This window comes from Aptenodytes patagonicus, chromosome 16 (assembly GCF_965638725.1).
Source record: "Aptenodytes patagonicus chromosome 16, bAptPat1.pri.cur, whole genome shotgun sequence".
NCBI lineage: Eukaryota > Metazoa > Chordata > Aves > Sphenisciformes > Spheniscidae > Aptenodytes > Aptenodytes patagonicus.
In genome coordinates, this window is record NC_134964.1 from 13,197,664 (window position 1) to 13,217,496 (window position 19,833).

Consider the following 19,833-nt stretch of genomic DNA (forward strand, 5'->3'; position numbering starts at 1 on the left):
TCTTGGGGCTTCTGGGGCAGCCTCAGCACTTTGTGGACAGCAGTGACATGAAAACAGTGACAAACACAGCATTACTATCAACAGCGTGTGGGCCATGAACCCAGAGTCCTATTTAAAGGTGTTGTACCAATTTTAAAATATGCTCATCAGGGAGGATTGACGAGGGGCTCCAGCCACCCCACTGGCACCACATACTGCTGTGGCTGCTGCATGTGATGGAGCAGCCCATAACCAGCCACTGGCATCTGGAGCTCTGTTAGAAAGAGGAATAGCAGAGAGGGTAAGACAGAAGGAGGGGGAAGCTCTGAAACCGGACTGGCTCAGGTAATCAGATCCCAACCAATCCCAAGGCTAAGTCATACCAAACAACTGCGCCAAACCAAGGAACAAAACAAAGGTGCTGCTGACCCTGCACCAGTCTTGCAGCCGCTGCTGTCACCCTCTCTCCAGCCACACACCAGCAGACAATGCACAAGGTGCATTTCAGCGTTTGTAAGTCTGAAGTTTGCAGGGCTCTTTAGCAAGTTCAACCACGGGTAAATATGAAAATCCCTCCCCATGCAAAGGAGCGTGAAGTCTGCCGGCCGCTAAAGCCCACGTGGAGGCAAAGCTCAGCTGGAGCGAGGCACGCCGGAGCCACTGCTATCATCTTGCTGTCAGGAAGAGAGAGAGGCTGTTCCTCCTCAACTGCCGCAGATCTTAATGCGACATGCTGCTTGAAAATCTTGTTAGAAATGGGAATAAAAAGAAAAATACAACCCTGTCTATAATTATTATTTTACAGAGATGACAGATATAATTTAGGGCATAATACCATGGTAACCCTTTCAGATGGAAAGAAAGACAGCAACAGGGCTTTCTCTAGTATGAGCCAGCAGGGAATATATTTTTAAAAGCATAATCCACAACTCTGTCACTGCAGAGACCTGTCTTCTTTAATCAAGGGTAAATTGCCTGGAGCATACCAATCAATTTAACTCTGCAGTGCATGGTGGGACCCAAAGGTGTGAAAAGGTGCTAAAGATATGCAAGGCAAAGTAGTGTCGGACTTCAACTACAGACGGGATCCACTACAGAGGGAAAGTAACAGATAACACCTTCTGATGAGCCCAAAGGCTTATCAGATTATAAAGGCCTGAAGGGTGACCTTGACCCTGCAACAGTAACATCAGTTACAGTAGGTGATATAGTCCAAGGACAAGCAGCCAGGGCTGCCAGTCCTGCAGATCTTGCCTAATCCTACTCCAGCTTCTTCTTGCCCATCATCCTGGACTGTGGTTTCCAGCCTCTCCTCACCCTGAACATTGCCACCAAGACGTGACAGCAAATCTAAGCTGGTTTATTACAGGTAGGTTTTACAGTACTTGCTGAGCCTTCTGTAACCATTCAATACCAGCCCATGAGCCCAGGGGATTGAAGATGATCACGGATTTTGAGACTCCTTGTTATTCTTTTTCAAAATCAGGAAGGAGCATCCTTCAATCCAGACCCTAGTGGGTTTCCAGGTCAGCAGTGATCTGAATGTGTTTGTGTGTTCATCAGAGAAACCATGCCTGGTGCTGGATTCCTTCTCCCCTTGGTTCCCCTTCTTCACCCACAGCCCTTCTGCCAGTCCCTACCTCCCCGGAGACTCGTGTTCCCCTTTGGGAAGCCAGTGGCCCCACAGTGGGCATACACACATTACCCTGGTGCCACACAGGAGAGACCGGCTTATTTCTACGTGAGGGCCTGAACTAAAGGTTCACCCTATGGCTCTCAGCTAGCTGATGCCAGAGAAGCAGTGGCACCACTGGGTGCAATGCTTAGGCACTAAGGGTTGTCCTGCTGAAGGTGAAGTCCAGAGACAAAAATCAAGTGAGAACAGTGGATAAAATCATTGTTGTGTGGGAATACATGGGATTTGCCACCAGCTTCCCAAGTCAACACAACTAGGCTTCATCTCAGGGGACAAGGGAGCCTCAAAAGCAACACAGCTCAAGCAGTTCAGACAAGACATCCACATGGGGCAGGCAGATACAACAGAGGAAGACACCTGTGTCCTTGTACAGCCACTGGAGCCCAGGTGGGATGTCCTGACGTGTTTCAAAAAACACTAGACACTCACACTTGGGCACCAGAGTGAAACCACATCTGTGTCCCTGGCAGAGGGAGCTGGACAGCCTTCTGTCCTCCCCAGCTTTGGATGAGCCTCACACACTTGAATCTGAGCATCTTAATCTGGAGCCAAATCCCACCTTAGACCAGCAAAGTGCCACTGTCTGACAACAGGACAGTTACTTTGGACTCCTTTCATCTCCAGTGAACAAGGTGCTTCAGAAACACAGTTCCTCTGAGCTCCTCTCCATTCTCCATGAGGATGAGCTGAACTTGAACTATACACAGAAATGCCCATTTTTCTCTGCTGAGGGAGAGGACATGACTAGCCAGGAAAAAAGGAATCCCACTGAAGATGCTCATATCCCCAGAGATGATCATTCCATTAGTCAGGACAAACATGAACAGTGCTTGACAAAGTCAACCCACTGCTGCCTGTCAAGCCTTCTACCCCTGGGTGTATAGGTTGCTCTTTTTCCCTTTGGTTTCACCAATACCTTTATCTATCTAGACAAATCTCTCTGGTGTTCTGCCACCATTTGGAGTGAACACCTGGAGTCGCCTTCAGCTGAACCCTCACACCATGCAACACAGAGGTCAGCCTGATCAGCTCAGGCCAGGCGGCAATGGGTATTGGGTGCAGAAGGACAAACATGAGAGCAATAAGTTCCCGTATCTGTCTGCTGAAAGGAATTACTGCTGACTTGCTTTGGGGCAGTCTTCCTTGTTCTGCGCAACACTCACATGCATACCAGGTCCAAACTCGTTCATTCTTCATTAGCTGCAGCAATTAAGATACAGTTTCTTGGAGTGTTTTGTAATGAGACAATTAGCACAGGACTCCTTGTCATAAGAGCTCTCAGGAAGTTTTGAGAAAGGGAATCAAGCTGGGCTTGTAAGGCCCTATTTAAATGTTTAGGTACAGTATTAATATCTAAGATGGTATGATAACGCCAGAGCCACTGGACAGATTGCAAATGGAGCTGTTGTTAACGACCTCAGCAGAGCCAGCAGTATCACAGTACAGAGGCAGCAAGTCCAGGGGTTGACTCCTGCACAGCTGCAATTTGCGTATGGTTTGTGCCTTTAACAGTTATCATTGGCTGCTTGTATCATTACAGACTAGCTGGTAAAACAGCAACCCCCAAACGCCTTTTATATATGCAGTTATTATGCACTCGGTGTTTGATTGTTTGTCTGGGATTAAAAGGAATTTGAAAAAGGTGTTATGCACCAACCTATAAGCCTTACATCCACCGATTCTCCATCTTCCCACAGGCCCTGGCAACTCAGATGGCCCTGCTTTTTTGGAGTCTTTTTGGTTTGGTTTGGTTTGGTTCCCTCTTTTTTTTTTTTTCTTCTTTCTTCTTCCCAGATGCCATCACATCAAGCATCATAAAAGAACATGGACCAGATGGATGGACTGCAAGGTGAGTGGAGAACTGGCTGGATCACCAGGCTCAAAGTTCTTAACTGGAGGCCAGCTATGCACCGGTGGTGTTCCTCAGGGGTTGGTACCAGGGCAGTATTGTTTAATGCCTTTCTCCATGACCCAAGCAGTGCACTCTCAGCAGGTCTGCAGATGATGCTGACCAAGCAGAGAGATTATTACACGAAAGTGAGGGACCTTGACAGGCTGGAGAAAAGGCGTGTGAGGCTCAATCCACTTTCAGGTCCCCCAGTACAAGAAAGACTTTGACATACAGGAGCAAGTTCAATGGAGGCCACCAAGACTGTAAAATGGTGGAGCACAGGACATGCAAGGAAAGGCTGAGAGCAATGGATTTGTTCAGCCCGGGGAAAAGGTGAAGGGAAATCTTACTGCTGTCTACAACTACCTAATGGGGAGTTATAGAGAAGACAGAGCCAAATTTTGTTTTGGAGGTGCATAGCAAAAGGACAAGAGCCAACAAACACAAATTGTAGCAAGGGAATTTCTGATTGAAATAAAAATATATAAACTTCACCATGGAGTGGATTTAGAAGTGCAACAAGGGCCAAGGAGGCTATGGGAACTCCAGCCTTGGAAACATTCAAAACTTGTCTGATCAGTCTGACCTAAGTTTGAAGTTGGCCATCCTTGAGCAGGGGTTTGGACAAGAGAGCTTGAGCTAAATTATGAATATATGAAGATGTAACAAATGCAACATAAGGAAATGCATTCCCAGAGTCCAGAGCTTCTCTCACACTCAATTTCAGGAAAAAAAATTGTGTTCCAGCAGAGCTAAACAAGAAATCAGGAAATCTCAAAATCCAAGAGTATTTAAGGTAAGGAAATAATTGAGAATGAATAGCACAAGGTAAGGAAGGATTTCAAGAAAAAAATGAACTACAATTTAAATAAACGTTATGAGCCCAAGGAGCCACACTCCTCCACTCCTGCAGTCATGTGATAAAGGAAAAGCCATCTGAGCTCCTGTCACTGCTCCTACCCTCTGGCCCAGCATCTAGATGTGGCAGGACATTTTCTAATATACCGCAACCTTAGCACCTTTCAAGCAGACTACAGTTAAAATTAAAGCTTCCCATTGAAAGACTTCTTTTCTCTCTCTCTGCCTTTCAAAGCACAGGTTAACTAGAAGCCAGGATTTAACATGACCCACATCTAACGTCAAAGGCTGCTGATGTTTAGCTGAGCACAAGTGACACATCTGATTCCTTCTTGACACAATGGCGTTATTAACTTTTTCAAGGTCCTGTTCTTGGATTTCCCGTTGGCTGTCATTACTTCAAGTCCTGTCTGATGGACCAGACCACAGGGCACTGAACTTTCAGTACCTACTTTGTAAAACAGACGTTAATAAGGATAGCAACAAATTACAAACTGAGGTTTTACAAAAGGTTATGGTATCTCAAATCTCTTGATTTGGCTGCTGAGAATTTTCTCAAACTTTATTAATCAGCCTTAAACTCTGAAAGGCTCTTTGAGCAGTAATATCTACTGCTTCAAAGCATGAGATTTCTGGGTTGGGGGGGGGGGAATCTCCCTACTGTTGGAAGAAAACATTTCTAAAGCTGAACAACTTCCCCTTGGTACAGAACAGGCTCCAGTGGTAATTCAGTTTCAGCAATTAAGTCAAAGCTGGTTTTGATTTGTTTATCAACTCTTTAAATGCCATCCTTCATGCACATGCTGAGTACCTGACCATCAAGAAGCTAAAAGGACGTGCCAGTATAGGCCAGCAAGCTGCACTGGCTCCAGGCAGAGCAGCTGAACTAGTTACTGCTTTCCTATCTTCAGGGCCAGTAGCCCACTAAGTATCCACCACCTACTTCAGTGCAATAAAATAATTTCCCTGTGTAGTGGAGCAGTGCCATTAATCCCCACACTTACTTGTGTGGAACTGAGGCTCACAAAGACAAGCCCAGCTCCATCACACTCACCAACAGTCACTTAATTAAGTGCTGACCTCAGGAGCCCAAAGCTCCCTTCAGCTGGTCCCTTTTACAGCCAGAGGGCATTTCAACCCACCCAAAACCTGCACCTCCTTCTGGAGCTATTATCCCTCCCCATTGACCACAGGAGGCTGGAAAGTAAATAAGCTTCTAACTGATGTTCCTTAAAGCCATGGGTGATGGCTCTGGAATCCATCCAAAATGAATCAGGAATTAGGGAATGGCCTGAGGTCACCCCCTTTACTCAGGGGACACACATGCTGTGTCGTTGCTAGATGGGAGACTGCGTTTTGCTCACCGAGGCTAGCTGGGCCAAGGGAACACAGGTCCACAGCCTCCCATGACCTCAGAACAAGCTCCAAGTGCCACAGGACAGCAATTGCACTTACTTGAAAGATATTGGAGAAGTCTCTCAGGTTGAAAATGTAGTGGAACTTGATAGCCGTTGGCAGGAAAGTAGCAGCTACTTTCTGATGCAGTCCCAGGGCCAGGGCAATCAGCTGCTGAACTGATTTTTGGACAGCCCCTGAGAAATTCCCACTCGTCAGGTGCTGCATTAAAATGGTGCTGTAGATCCTGGACAAGGCATCCTGACCAGGGATGGAGAGAGCAAAGACGCAGAAGTGACGCTGAGGAAGAGAAAGGAAGATATGGAAAGCTCAGAGAGATGGGCAACCACCTCTCAAGCAAAATGCCCTCGGGGACTTGATGCGATTGGACACAGTGCTAGATAATCTCATCTAGGCTGCCTTTCCCATGAAAGGTTGGACCAGATGACCTTTCGAGGTCCCTGCCAACCTGGGATGCTCTATGATTCTATGACTTGCAGTCCACCTGAACAAGGCTATTTCCCTCTTCCAATTTCCCAGCAGAGGACAGTTGCCAAGCGACATCATTCTACTCGCTAAACAAGGGATTTTCAACTCCATTTCACAACTGCTACGCTGGAAGTTTGGTCCACTGAAGAGCTGAAGGGCTCTGAAGGTCCCACCGACCTCTGATGAAGCCCAGTTGCTGTCTCTGTTAGGAACAGACCCCAGAAGGTGCCATCTCCCAGAAGACCCCTTTATTGATTTGGAACTTGCAAAGACAGAGGAGATGCCCATTTCCAGCCATGGGACACTTTTTAACACAACAGGGTCCTTTGTTAAATTGGAGCCAGAGCCTGGGCTGACTCTTGTCATGACGTTTCTCCTTGAGGGAATAAATTTTGCTCTCCACTCTCCAGGCTCCCCAGTGGCCGGCAGGTCCCTGCCTGCAGTGCTATGAGCAGGATCTGTCCCTGCGGCAGCTGCCCCACCGAGTTACAGCTGCTCTTGCATGGGCACCCGTTTCTCAGGGTATTTCTCCACTACTGCTCACATGAGAAGCTTCTCCTCCTACGGCATGGCAAACACCCACCATGAAGCTGGGAAGGGCACCGTCCCTCTGGCTGCCATTTGTCCCCCTCGGATGCCAACAGGACCTGCTCAGTGGTTTTGATCTGCAGGCACAGGGAACAGCCTCCGACCAGGCTCTGCCACTCCTCATGGCTTGGAGAAAAGGGTAAGTAACCTCAGACCTGATAATAACCAGCTCTATGACCCAGGTCAGGCCTCACAGCTCCCAAAAATCAAGCCCTGAGGTTTAAGATCTCTTCCCAAATCTGTACTTCTGTTACCATCAGCACTTGTACTGTTTTGGGGGGGGGGTTGTTTGTTTGGGTTTCCCCCCCACACCTCCTTTTAATGAGAATACACTGCCAGCTCCATCAGGAAATTTTAGAAACCAAAAGGCTTTAATGAGCTATGCTCCAGAGGCAAATATGAGCTAAATGAAGGCAAAATCTGTCTGTATGAACCAGAAGGCTGTCCTAAAAGTAGGTGTTAAGCTGGCTGGCAACTTGTGACTTCTTCCTCCGACTGAGCAGCAGAATGTGAGGAAAAACAAACAAGGGAAAAAGGGAGCAAGTCTGCTGCTTCACCATTAGGAATTACAGTCACTCGACAGATTCATGCCATTTCTACTGATAAAAAGACAGCAAGATCCGCCAGTGTTTTCCTCTGGCCTCACATTTAAATAATCCACCCAATAATAAAATCAGTGATGCGCCTGTTATTGTGCAGAGCTTTACCTGCAGACGCGGGTTGATGGTGAAACTCCCGGCAGTCGGGTTCATGCATGACACATACTGCACATTCGTGATCTCCTTCAGCGACAGCTTGGTCCTGTCGTACCTTTGGGCAAAACAAAAGCAGCAGCACGGTGACCACAGCCTGCAAGCACCAGCTGCTGCATCTCCCCCAGCGCATGTCCATGGGCTGCCAATGTCCAGTTGTCTTCAGTGGGGTCAAATTCTGCATCTCGCCAAGGCAGGGCCCAGGCTTGCCTGCATGCCTGCACCTGGCCTGGCACAAGAGTCCTGCTCTTGGTGGAAATTTTTCAGCTTCAACAACCCGTAGCTAATATTTCTATAAGTTAGTAACAAGTACTGAGAAAAGCCCACAGGTTGTACCAGTCACTTGCATGGAAGTTGTAGAAAATCGCAGGAGTGCATCTGGTTCGAGCCAGCCTGGGACAGGGGCAAGCAGGCTGCCTGCTGCCAGATGCAGCTGCCCACCTGCTGCCTGCACAGAAAGGATGGGGAGTCCGCTGACGGAGCCAGGGGTGCAGCCCCAACAGGGTTACCACCAGGGCCAGGGCAGCCCTGGAGTGAGCTGCAGCCCCACCAGGCTGCAAGAGGGGACACCGAGTGTGCAACACCCTGGCAGGCGCTGCTGAGAGTGCGGGCAGAAAGCCTGGATGTGCCTGGGAGGGGACACATGGCATCCTGCATCCCCCTGTGCCTCCAATGCCCCCATGCAACCAGCAGAGCCCTCTTTCTGCCCGACTTCCCGACATCCATAGCCCAAAATTTCTGCCTCCCCTCCCCTATCTCCATGCTCGGGAAGCTTTTGGCCAAGCTCAGGCATGCATGCAGCTGAGGAGACTGCAAATTGGTATGAGTCCCTGCCCTGTATTCCCCACAGGGAGAGCAGCAAATATTGCTGTCCCACGCGGTGTTGCTGGCAATGGTCTAAAATGCACCAATCTCATTCCAAAACACTGTCACTGTTTTTCCTTCAAATTACCTCTGCCTAGAAAATGCTTGTTTGCTGCTGCCTGACTGAAAACAATATCAGGTGCTCACAGCAGGGGCGAATCATCCCAGCTGAGGCCAAATCCATGGCCTTCCTCCGTATCGCAGGGCATCGAGGCTGATCATCACGCTCCCCTTGCGGACTTTGCACTGGGACCACAGTCACAAACTGCAGCAAGAGCAGAGCACAGCTCCTCTCAACCAGGCTATGAGCAAATGAGTTGCTTTGCTGGGGACAGGGGAAACCCTGAGGGTGCACAATGCTTCGTTCACCCAGAGCCAGCTCCAGCCCAGCCCAGGCAGACGTGATGGCAGACATGGGATGGGAAGGGGGAACCGCGCTTTGACCTCTTCTCAAACCCCATCCCCAACACTGGAGCTGAACAAAAAGGTCTCGGATGACCAAGCCCGAGCAGCCTCCTACCAATGACCGTAGTCCAGGTGCTGCCTGATCAGCGTATGGGGCTGCACCGTGCCGTAAGCATCCACTTCAGGCATGTTCAGATCATCGATGAAGTAGATAAGCTTCTTGGTACCCGGAGGCCCATAATTTCTGCCAGCCTTTTTATCCAGAGGCTTCTCAAGCACACCTGTATGGAGGCAGAATTGCAAAGCTAAGCTACTGGGGGGGTCATTGCTGCAAAATAAAAAATGATTTCTCAACCCAGCTGGATGCCATTCTGTGTGTAGCTACAGCAGCCCCAGGACGAGCTGAGCTATGCACAGGACAGGCAGGGCTCATCTCACAGCGCAGGGGGAAGCTCCCAGCCCCCTCCAGCTGGCATCTGGGCTGTTTATTGCTTTTTGGGGAGGAAGAGTTGGTCTCAGCACAGGATGCTGCTCACCAGCAGGGTGGTGGCTGTCCCCGAGCTGTGGCTATAGAGCAGCCGGGAGCCCTGCACGGGGCTGGCAGGACCCTTGGGCAGCTTTTTGGTCTGACTCGACCCAGATCAGAAACCTCTCAATTCCTCCTTTCAAACAAAATATGGCAAAACTAAGCCTCCTACAAAACAGGTCTACTTCAGGCCAAACAGAAGCTTTTCATGAGAGATAAAGCTTTTTGAATCCCTTCTGCATAATCTTTTAAACAAAATCTTGCTTGCTGAGGTTATTCTGATCCATACAACAGAGCAGTGAATATCCTCTGCCGCCTGCCCCAGCTGTACAGCCACCGTGCCGTTAACATGGGCAGTAGTGGCTGGGCACTGGGAAGGAAAAAAGGAGATGCTGTAGGCACAGAAGCCCATGAGCAAAGCTGATTTTATGAGTGTTTGTGCATTTTTTTTACCCCCATTAGACAGAAGTAATAAATGATTTTGGGGCCAAATTCCTGGACTTCTTCAGGACAAACAAAATAATATTTTTCATTTAAATGCACCAAATACCCACAAGTTCCCTGATCCCCTCCCCAGCATTACCCAAACCTCCAGAAAATGTGACAAGACTCATTTCCAACAGGAGCTGCCAAATTACCACCTAGTTTTAAGTAGGGTCATGCATGAGCAAGGGAAAGCACGGAGAGAAAATTTTCTCATTTCAAAGCTTTGGAAGATTTTAATTTGTTTTAGCAGAAGGCTGAGGTTATGTGTTGCTCTAGATTATAAAATGTGGGGAATATTTATAATGCTGGGCTGATATTTAATAAAAATCACCCCACGTTGCTGCACATAATGTTTTATAGGTTATTGATTCCTTTGATTGCAGCCTGAGCAACCTTTACTGACTGAGTGAGTGGAAAAGCAAACAGAAGCAGCTCTCCTCTGCCCAGATCCTGGGATGGGTTTTCTGCCATGTGTTACTTGGAGAGCATCCTCGGTCTCAAGGGCTCACTGCTCTCCTGAAGATGGTGGCAGAATTTGTTTCATTTACACAGTCTTGGGTTGTCAACAGACCTGTAAGGTGCTGTATAGCAGCATGGTAAGTAGCAATTCTTTGTAATAAGGGAAGACTGGCAAATGGAAATGGGACTGGGAATTTTTATAAAAATCTCCTTGTGAAAATGTACACTTAAGCCATTCATTATCATGTGCAAAAGTTATTAAGGAAGATTTATATTCTGTTTTTTTCAGACCACAAATCTTTTAAAACACCATTTCTTTTACTGCTTCGGTGCATTGCAGACAGCTTGTCTTTCCCACTACTCAAAATTCAGCTGATTTTTTGTCATAGACAGTTGCTGCACAAAGGAATGAATTGTGCTAAGAAAAATGATGAATCTTTCCTCAGTGGAGTCTCTCTCCCCCTTCAATAAAACCACAACATTTGAAATTTCTGGTAGCAAGTTAAATTAAGTGTTTCAAATAAGCATTTAATTTAAATTTAATTATTCCTTAATTAACATATAAAATCAGCCCTTTTTGAGGTTAAACAAGTATGCAGGAGATTCATCACACTGAAATGCAATTACTGGGGATCAAGTGACATGTTCGTGAAAGTTGCATTTTAATTCAAAGCCGTATCTCACAATGATAATAAAGGGTCCATTTCTCTGCCTCTGAGATCCTGACATACTCAAATTAGCACCTGAAAGAAAACAGCCCCTGCAAAGGAGACTTAGCAAGTGTGACTCCTCTTGCCTGCTGGCTGTTGATCGGGGCGGGGGGGGGGGGGGGGGGAATGACACGGGGGGATGACAACACACCAAACCAAACAAAAAAAAAACATTTATTGGAATTTTCTCAAGGCAGATCTGGAGTGGACAGGCGCTGAATGACAGGAGCAAGGCAGGAGCATGTGGAAGCCAGGGCTACATCTGAAGAAGGAGTAAGGAGGAGCAGAGGTCCAAGAGGGCACGAAGCAGAGAGAGCAGCAGACCAGAGGTCCAGGGCAATGAGCTGAGAGAGCAATAAATGCCAGAGAGAGTGGCACTCCGTCACAATATGCCAAAGAAAACCCCAAAAATGTCCCCAGGCTTGGGCAGAGAGGGTGTCTGGCTCCTTTTAACCCCTATGCATGTGGCACTTCTGTGAGCCACAGGGCCTGCAAGGACGGTTTGAACCACACAGCTGTTCTTCCCCTAAAGGGCAAGGTGCACGCTCTGCACCTCATAAATCTCTGCATCAATATGCATCTTGTCTAGGAAATTACGGGCTTTCAGGTTTTTAAGTAAAAAAAAACAACTCCAAAACTGCTTTGTATCCATGTTTACAAATTTAAAGAGGTGCCTGCTGGGGAAAAAAAAGCAGCCAACTGACAAACTACATAAAAAGGGACAAATTAAGTCTAAAAAATGAGCAGTAGGGAACCAGGCCAAACAGTATAAATCATGCTTCCCAATGCAAATCTCACAGCCACATCTTCATCCCCACGCAAGATGACTTGCTCTTCTCTGCAGAGGAAGAAAGTCGCCGTCTCAGCCCATAGCTCACGGCCAGAGTAAATAGGGACACGCTGCCAGGTCTGCCTGTATAAATCTCATCACTTGCACACACTCGCCCCGTCCAGATGGAGATAAATGAGCGTGCATTCCCCCACTCAGGCAGGAGGGCGGACAGACAGACACCTCAGCCCATTTACCAGCTCAAGGGCATTTCACGGAGACCCCACACAGGGAGAAAAGGAAAAGAGGCACCTGGGAGGAGAAAAGGGAGGCTCTAACCCTTACACCGCTCAGGGCTGCAAGACTGGCCAATAGGTGAGATTTTACCCATTTTTTTGCTTGAAGGACATGTAACCCAAATAATTTCCATTCACACTGTGGGCAGAGGCACCGGCACCATCCTGTGGGGCTGGTTGGCACAGGCAGGAGAGCCTGGTACAGTGGGCACCAGCAGGCCCAGAAACTGCAAACCTGCCCCAGAAAGCTCTGATGTTGGCCTCACAACACAACCCCAGGTTACACAGCACGGGCTGAGCCTGTGCTGTCACCTCTCGGCAAGCAGATCAGTCCCAGAGGGCAATTTTAAGCTCTGACACCTCTCTTAAAATGTTTGCAGTGTTGGGAGCCTGGCAGAGCATGGATGAAGTCCCAGATGCTTACTGCTTTTAGAATCAATATGGGCTGTGAGCATGTCCCCACCTGGCACCACTTGGCCAGGAACAACCCAGACGGCGAAGGTTAAATCCTTGGTCTCACCAACGCTTCATGGATGGTGGTCCTGTATAGGGCTGGGAGAGCAAAAGAATTTCAGGCCATTTGGGTCAAACCAAGCTATGTAAAGGAAGCATTTTGCTTTACGGTGTCCCACAGCTGTTATTCAACTCAAAACAAACCAGATTGTTTCACTCCTGATTAATAGATACATGTAAAAAGTTATTTTATCTCTCTTTATGTCAACTCAAAGTGAAAACATCATTCCAAAATGAGCAACTTTTAAAGGATTCCCTCCTTCTTCTTTGCCTCTGAAGAGACTACACAGCAAAACTGACCTCATCTTCGTCCCAAACTTAATTTTTCACTGATGTGCCAAAATTGTCATCGGCAATATTCTTATGGGCTTCCCCAGAGCCAGCAATTCCCTGGGACTCTGAGGCCCCCAAGGTCAGCAAGTCCTGTGCCCCCTGGGGAGGTGGGGGTATGGGACCTGCTCCATGGGAGCACGTCAGGCTGCGGCAGGACATGGAGGACAGCACCAGGAACCAGCAGCCCCGGCTTACAGCCTGCACATATCCATTAGCACCATCCTCACTGCTAATTGGGATGCAATTCCCGTCATTGCATCCTGAAGACAGTGTGGATCCTAGCCAAGAAACCCATCCTATTCAGCATGGGCTTAAATTCAAACATATTAAAGACACACCTCAAGTCAAGTACGAGCTGCATGCTGTACAAAACAGCAGCAGATTTAAGCATGTGCTTTGGCACAGCCCCGAGCCAGAGTCGTGGTGTTCAGAATTCAAACCCTCATGTTGGAAAACGTCATATTCCACAAAACCAGGGGTCTGCTGACCTGAGAGTTTCACAGTGGGATTTAAGAGTCTGCGGGTGTCAGTGCAGCGCCCACAAACAACACGGGCAGCTCACCCACAGGTTTTCCCCTGAGCGCCACATCCCGCGCCAAACCCCACTGGATGCCCCAGGAATTCGGTAAACTGCCAGCCAGAAGTCCTGTGGCTCAGCCGTTGCCTTACCTTGCAGCATGGCAGAGGTGGTGTAGTAGTTAAACGGGACCTTCTTCACCACATATGCATCCGTGTCCAGTGAGGAGAGCTTGTCCCCCACCAGCACAGACTTCCCTGTGCCGGCATTACCCACCAGCATCACTGGGCGCTGGCGCTCCAGGAGCCTGTCCATGAAGTACCGCACACGGACCGTCTCAGTGGTGGGCACCAGGCAAGTCTGAGAAAGGCATAACGAGCAGGTAAGAGTCCCCATCCTTGCCACAACCCCACAGCCATGTTCAGGGGAGAAGTAAATTGGGAGAGTCAGGAATGAGTGAGGTGACCCCAGTTTCTAGATTGCACTAGGAAGGGAATGATACGCTGCCGCCAGCCATTAAAATCAAACTGTCTGTACAGATGAAACCTTGACAGCTGGATGCTGGGAGCAGCATCTGGATCTCCCCACAAACACACATTTTGCTAAAACAGTAACAATTTTTACAAGTCATCTGCTCACTGTGGCACTTTAAAAGGAAAGAAAAGTGTAGCTGGCAAACGCAATTCACTACCTGCGGAAACTCATTTTTTGTCCAAATCATAAAAACTTTTCTATTTTCAGCCAGGCACAGGATGACGACATGGTATCTCAGGGGCTGTGTCACTACATTGTCTCACATCCTGCAGGCTGCAGTCCTTGGCCAAATGTACCCCCCATCATGTACCTCCCGTCCTGCACCCTGGGCGCACCAGCTCCTGGGTCATTGGGGTGGCTCTGAGCCTGCCCCTCATGTACATCACTCATACTTGGAAGATGGATGGAGGATGTGTCTTCATAAAGCACAGTAAAGAAAGATGGGTAATTTAGTTGTACCTCATAAGAATGCCATACTTATTATGAAGTGCTTGACCTTTAATGAGACAATTGAAATGCCCACATACAGTCACGAAAATGCATGTATCCCTCCCAGACAAAAAGCATGCAAGATTCACGCACCTGTAATGGCATTTCTGGATCAAATTCAAACTGGGGAATAAGTTTAGACCAAGACTCAAACTTCTTTGTTTCTGGGTCGATGTAAAAGTCAAAGACTGTGCCCTGAGAGGGAAACTTGATAGTCTTGAATTCTGCCACCCACCACTTGCTGAACTTCACTCTGTAGTCCACAAGCTGCAAGACAAAAAGTGGAGAATATATGCTCATCTGGAAAAATTCATTAGTGATGGAGAATGTTATTTATCCCAGTCCACCAGGGTGGGATTAGTCCTTAAAATATATTCCACAGCATAACGATCTAATCCTTTTTCCTATTATTAAGCCTAATTTTTCATTTTCTTCATTTCTTCTCATCACTCCTATTTATTCACCTAAATAATTCATCCTTTGTGTTGATCACTCCTGGTATGTCTGAGATTGGATAGATGGATCAATTTGAAAATGAGAAATACGTGCCTATGACTAAACAGACTGCTTGATTGATCTTGGTGCCTACTTCTTCCAACAGACAAGGACACAACATCCGTCTACATCTGTGGTCATGGTTAGTCAAAGTATGCATACTAAAGCCTTTCCTCATAAATCACACCACTCTATTAATACTTAGTTGTTGTCTTCTGGCTTCTTTTCAAGCCACAGTGTTTTGGAGAAGCAGGATTGTAGACACCAGTGTACCAAAGCACCAGAGAGGGACCTAGCAGGAGTAGGGAAGTGATCGTGCCCCTGTACTCGGCACTGGTGAGGCCGCACCTCGAATACTGTGTTCAGTTTTGGGCCCCTCACTACAAGAAGGACGTCGAGGTGCTGGAGCGTGTCCAGAGAAGGGCAACGAGGCTGGTGAGGGGTCTGGAGAACAAGTCTGCTGAGGAGCGGCTGAGGGAACTGGGGTTGTTTAGCCTGGAGAAAAGGAGGCTGAGGGGAGACCTCATCGCTCTCTACAACTCCCTGAAAGGAGGTTGTAGCGAGGTGGGGGTCGGTCTCTTCTCCCAAGTAACAAGCGATAGGACGAGAGGAAACGGCCTCAAGTTGCACCAGGGGAGGTTTAGATCGGATATTAGGAAAAATTTCTTCATTGAAAGGGTTGTCAAATATTGGAACAGGCTGCCCAGGGAAGTGGTGGAGTCCCCATCCCTGGAGATATTTAAAAGACATGTAGACGTGGCACTTGGGGACATGGTTTAGGGGTGGACTTGGCAGTGTTAGGTTAAGGGTCGGACTTGATGATCTTAAAGGTCTTTTCCAACCTAAATGATTCTATGATTCTATGACCATGCCCATTTGGCTCTGCTGTATTTCTGCACTACCATATTGCCCCGGAAGCATCTGCTTTCTTGCCTTTCCCCATTATATCTTTCTATGCATGGAGATTTTGGAGTATCTGAATTTTTTCAAGAGCTGGGGTGACAGTTTTACTTTTGATGCTGGGTCAGGACTTGCAAAATGTGCTTAGTCCCCTCCCCTGCCCCAGGTCTCCTGTATGACATCGGGCCAGTCATTCCGCCTGAACGTCTTCCCATGCAGACAACAGGGACTACAGCCTTCTGCCCTGGGGAGAAGTGGGTGGGGGAAGGAGGGGAAATGTGCTGTTGAAAAGATGCCTGTGAAATACCAGATGCATAATTCAGCCAGTTTTAACAGCACAGTTTCGTCCTGGGGCATCTGCAGGTCTCTCCTCCCCATAGCCATTCAATGTACTTTCCCAGGCCAGAAGCCCAGGTGGGACCGCTAACACATTGCCCATAGACGGCTAAGCCTCCATCAGAAAACCCAAGTTTGAAGCTGAACTGAACCGAGTGTCCTCTGTAAAGTCTCCTGAACCACCATCCATCAAAAGACGAGAGGATTTGAAAAACATGTTATTAGCATCCACGATTTTGCAGTCTCGTGCTATTCAGAAAGGCAGAATAACTGTAATTCTCCATTCTCCTGTTGTTATAACTCCTCGGTGCCGGCAGCAGAGTAGCCTGCAGTGGAGGGGGACGTGCATCACTGCTAAAAGCTTTCTCACAAGGGTGCCCTTACCCCTGCGCAGGCAAACTGCCTGCGGCTGCATTGTGATGGGCTGCCTGCCCTCCCTAACCGAGCAGTTAAGTGGAGCCGCTCCAGCCCCGGCTCTATTGCCAGAACGGTGTCGAAGTCAAACTGCTTCCTTAATAAAACCCCATATGGATTTCCGCTAATTTCAGAGCCTGGAAATGGCAGATCTATAATCTGTTTTTATACAGGGGCCCCGCTACCCACCACCAAGCGCAGAGTAGCAGGAAGCCTTCCAGACTGTTTCTCCTGACATTTCGGCAGCAAAAGGTCAGCACGAAGGGCACCTTCAATGGAGAGCAATAAACAGATTTTATATTGGATCATTTTTCATCAGGCTTCCCCTCGCTCGGACTGCTGTATCCTTGCACTCTCAGCTCTGACATTTACAGAGCATCATAAGCAGCAATGCACAGTCCAGCCTCAAAGTCAAACCTCCCAGAGGGATGCTGTGCCCACACAGCACAGCTCCTCCTGCAACCCGCACAACAGCCCAGCAAGAGCGTGCTGCACCAAGGCCACCACTCACTGGGGAGCCAGGCAGACAGCAGGCAGCAAAGCCTGCGATGCCAGGGACTGACTCTGCTGCGGTGCAGGGAACGCAGTGTCCATCTGCCACGCGACCGCACTCCAGCCGTCTTGCTCGAGGAGCTATAAGCTCCTATAAGTAGACAGCAGCTTGTACCGCTGAAGCAAGGACAAGCAGTGCTTCCCAGGTTTGGTGTGTTGCTTTTTTTTAAGTCACCCTGCACTGACAACATTAAGGCTGAGTGTTTCCCAGCTGGCACATAGGAAATGGAGGATTAAGTCCTCCACAAGGACCAAGAAAGCTGGTCTTGCACAGGTCATTCAATGGCCACAAGGCATGATGGCACCAAGTGAGCACCAAGCTGAGCTTGACCTGTGTTATCACTTCCTGAAACATGTGCTCCTTGGCATGAAGCAAATGTGAAGAGTCCAGCAGATGTTGTTGGTCTAGCATTGAGGCACCTGGAAAAAACAGGAAGAGACCCCAGTGAGCACCTGAGCAGCCTCTGAGAACGGCAGTGCCTCCACCTGAGCTGGGGAAGGATCTCCAGTGACAGGTGCATGAAGAGACCTCCCACATAATCCAGACAACACAGAGCTTGACACAAGCCCACTAGAGACCAGATATGGATCTCTGAGCCCTCGACAGCAGTGTCCTGTCACTGGGCAGACCCACACATCAAGACGACATGCTTTAGACCTGGGGACGAGGTATTGTCTGACCAGGAGATGCAACCACACGACAGGTTCCCAGCAGGGATTGGGCAGAACCAGAGTGAGCAGCTCCAGCAGATGCCAAAAGTACTTCCACCAGCAGGCTTTGCAGCTACTCACATTGCTCCCTGTGCCATTTGCTGAAAACCTGGTACTCAAAATCTAGGTCTTCAGGTGCCACACGTGCTCTTAGACCCCTCTACAAGTGCCTCAAGTTTCTCCTGCCTGCCTCTGAACCAGTCACATTAAAAATGTCCAGCCTCCACAGCCATCAATCTGGAAACAATAATGCCAACAGAGGGTGGAAAGCCATCCTGCAAGCACAGGCACGAAACCATGGAACGGAGCCAAGGGTGGTCCCAATATTGGCAGCGTTGGCAGCAGGGCTCTGACACACAGCCCGCTGTCTTCTTGTCCATTATTACTGTTAACAGTTGGAAGTTGTAAAACAGCAACAGCTTTTCCAATTACTTGGAAATCAAGAGACAGCCCTGCTGTGCCGAGCTGAGCCATGCAGCCAGGAAACAGGGCAGAACAGGGCATGGGGGCGAAAGGAAATGCCCATTTCTCCTCTCCTGTGCACAAGACATTGGGGAGAGAAAGAGAACAGGGAGGTCAGAGGCAGCAGCACAACCCTGCTTCCCCCAGGCAAGTCCGGAGAAGATCCTTCCCAAGATCCCTGTTGTTAGCATGCTACAGCTCCCACCAAAGCAGCTGTGTTGCAGTCCAGCTGGAAATGTCTGTGCTTCTCCCATGTTTTAAGGACCAGGACCTGAAAGGGAGCTGAAAACGTGCAGTATCAAATGCTGACCTTGAGAAAACTGTTTTATAATAATATCACCATGCAAGAGATCACACCCACCTTGTCTAATGCAAGCTGATGGATTCAGAGGCTGACAGCTGCAATTAATCCACAGGATAGATGTACTGTGGGAAACAGCATGGAGAGTAGTGCCCTGTCTTCCTCTGCTTCTCGGACATGAGCGTACTTTGAATGTCAGAGACACCACTAGTGAACCACAGCCCGATTAATCCACCTGGCCCAAGAAGATCTTGGTCTCTAGACTGTGCCCTCCAGCACTACAGTCTTGGGTGTGGACATCCATCCACCAACAGCTTGACTGAGCCCAGCAGCTCATGCCAGAGACCACCCAACAGCTGGCTGCCCAGAGGGGAGTTCAAGCTGAGTGCCTACAACCCTAAACCTCAACCTCGTCAGCATGCTCCCAGCAAAGAGTATTTCAAAGAACAGAGCCACTGCCTACTTCCACTTAAGTGGAAGCACATAATCCCCAAAGCTCATCCCCTGCCTTGCTGACCAGCCCTCTTTCTTATGTACTTCTATCAGAAATTGAGGACAGCTAATTCTTGACATCCACCTATCCAAAGTCAGAGGTGACAAAGCACCGGATGGTTTGTGTTACATAGTGCAACGTCTACCTGTGCAGTCAGATGGCTGAAAGACTGCTCCACTGATATATTCATCTGCTAAGTCAGTCTTAATTTGATCACATTATGCACATCCACAGGCCTCTATAAATTAACCTAAAGTTTCTCCCCAGTGAAATGTGTCTGCATAAGCAAACATCCCTCCGCCTTGACCCTTCAGCCGTTCTCCTCTGGTGTTACACCCTGGATAATGAGATCTTTTGCAAAAGGGATTTTTGCGTGCCAGTTTCTAGTTTATTATCACCTATATGAGAGCCCCAGGAAAACAGCATTACTGATATAGCACTATGTTTTGGGAAGTAGAAAAAAAGAAAAAAAGAAAAAAGAAAAAAAGAAAAAAGAAAAAAGAAAAAAAGAAGAAAAAAGAAAAAAAGAAGAAAAAAGAAAAGAGAAAAAAGAAAAGAGAAAAAAGAAAAAAGAAAAAAAGAAAAAAAGAAAAAAAGAAAAAAAGAAAAAAGAAGGCCTG

At 48.1% G+C, this 19,833-nt stretch overlaps 1 protein-coding gene across 3 annotated transcripts in view; it reads right to left on the bottom strand.

Annotated features, from left to right (window-relative positions):
- Positions 1-19,833, bottom strand: part of DNAH9 (dynein axonemal heavy chain 9) — a 211,213-nt gene that overhangs the window by 132,421 nt on the left and 58,959 nt on the right. For all 3 annotated transcript variants that reach the window (XM_076353524.1, XM_076353525.1, XM_076353526.1), the window contains 5 exons: positions 14,643-14,816; positions 13,679-13,886; positions 9,033-9,198; positions 7,604-7,706; positions 5,880-6,119 (listed from right to left, as the gene is read on the bottom strand). In XM_076353524.1, the coding sequence (XP_076209639.1) occupies positions 5,880-6,119; positions 7,604-7,706; positions 9,033-9,198; positions 13,679-13,886; positions 14,643-14,816 (891 nt within the window). The remainder of the gene's footprint in view (positions 1-5,879; positions 6,120-7,603; positions 7,707-9,032; positions 9,199-13,678; positions 13,887-14,642; positions 14,817-19,833) is intronic.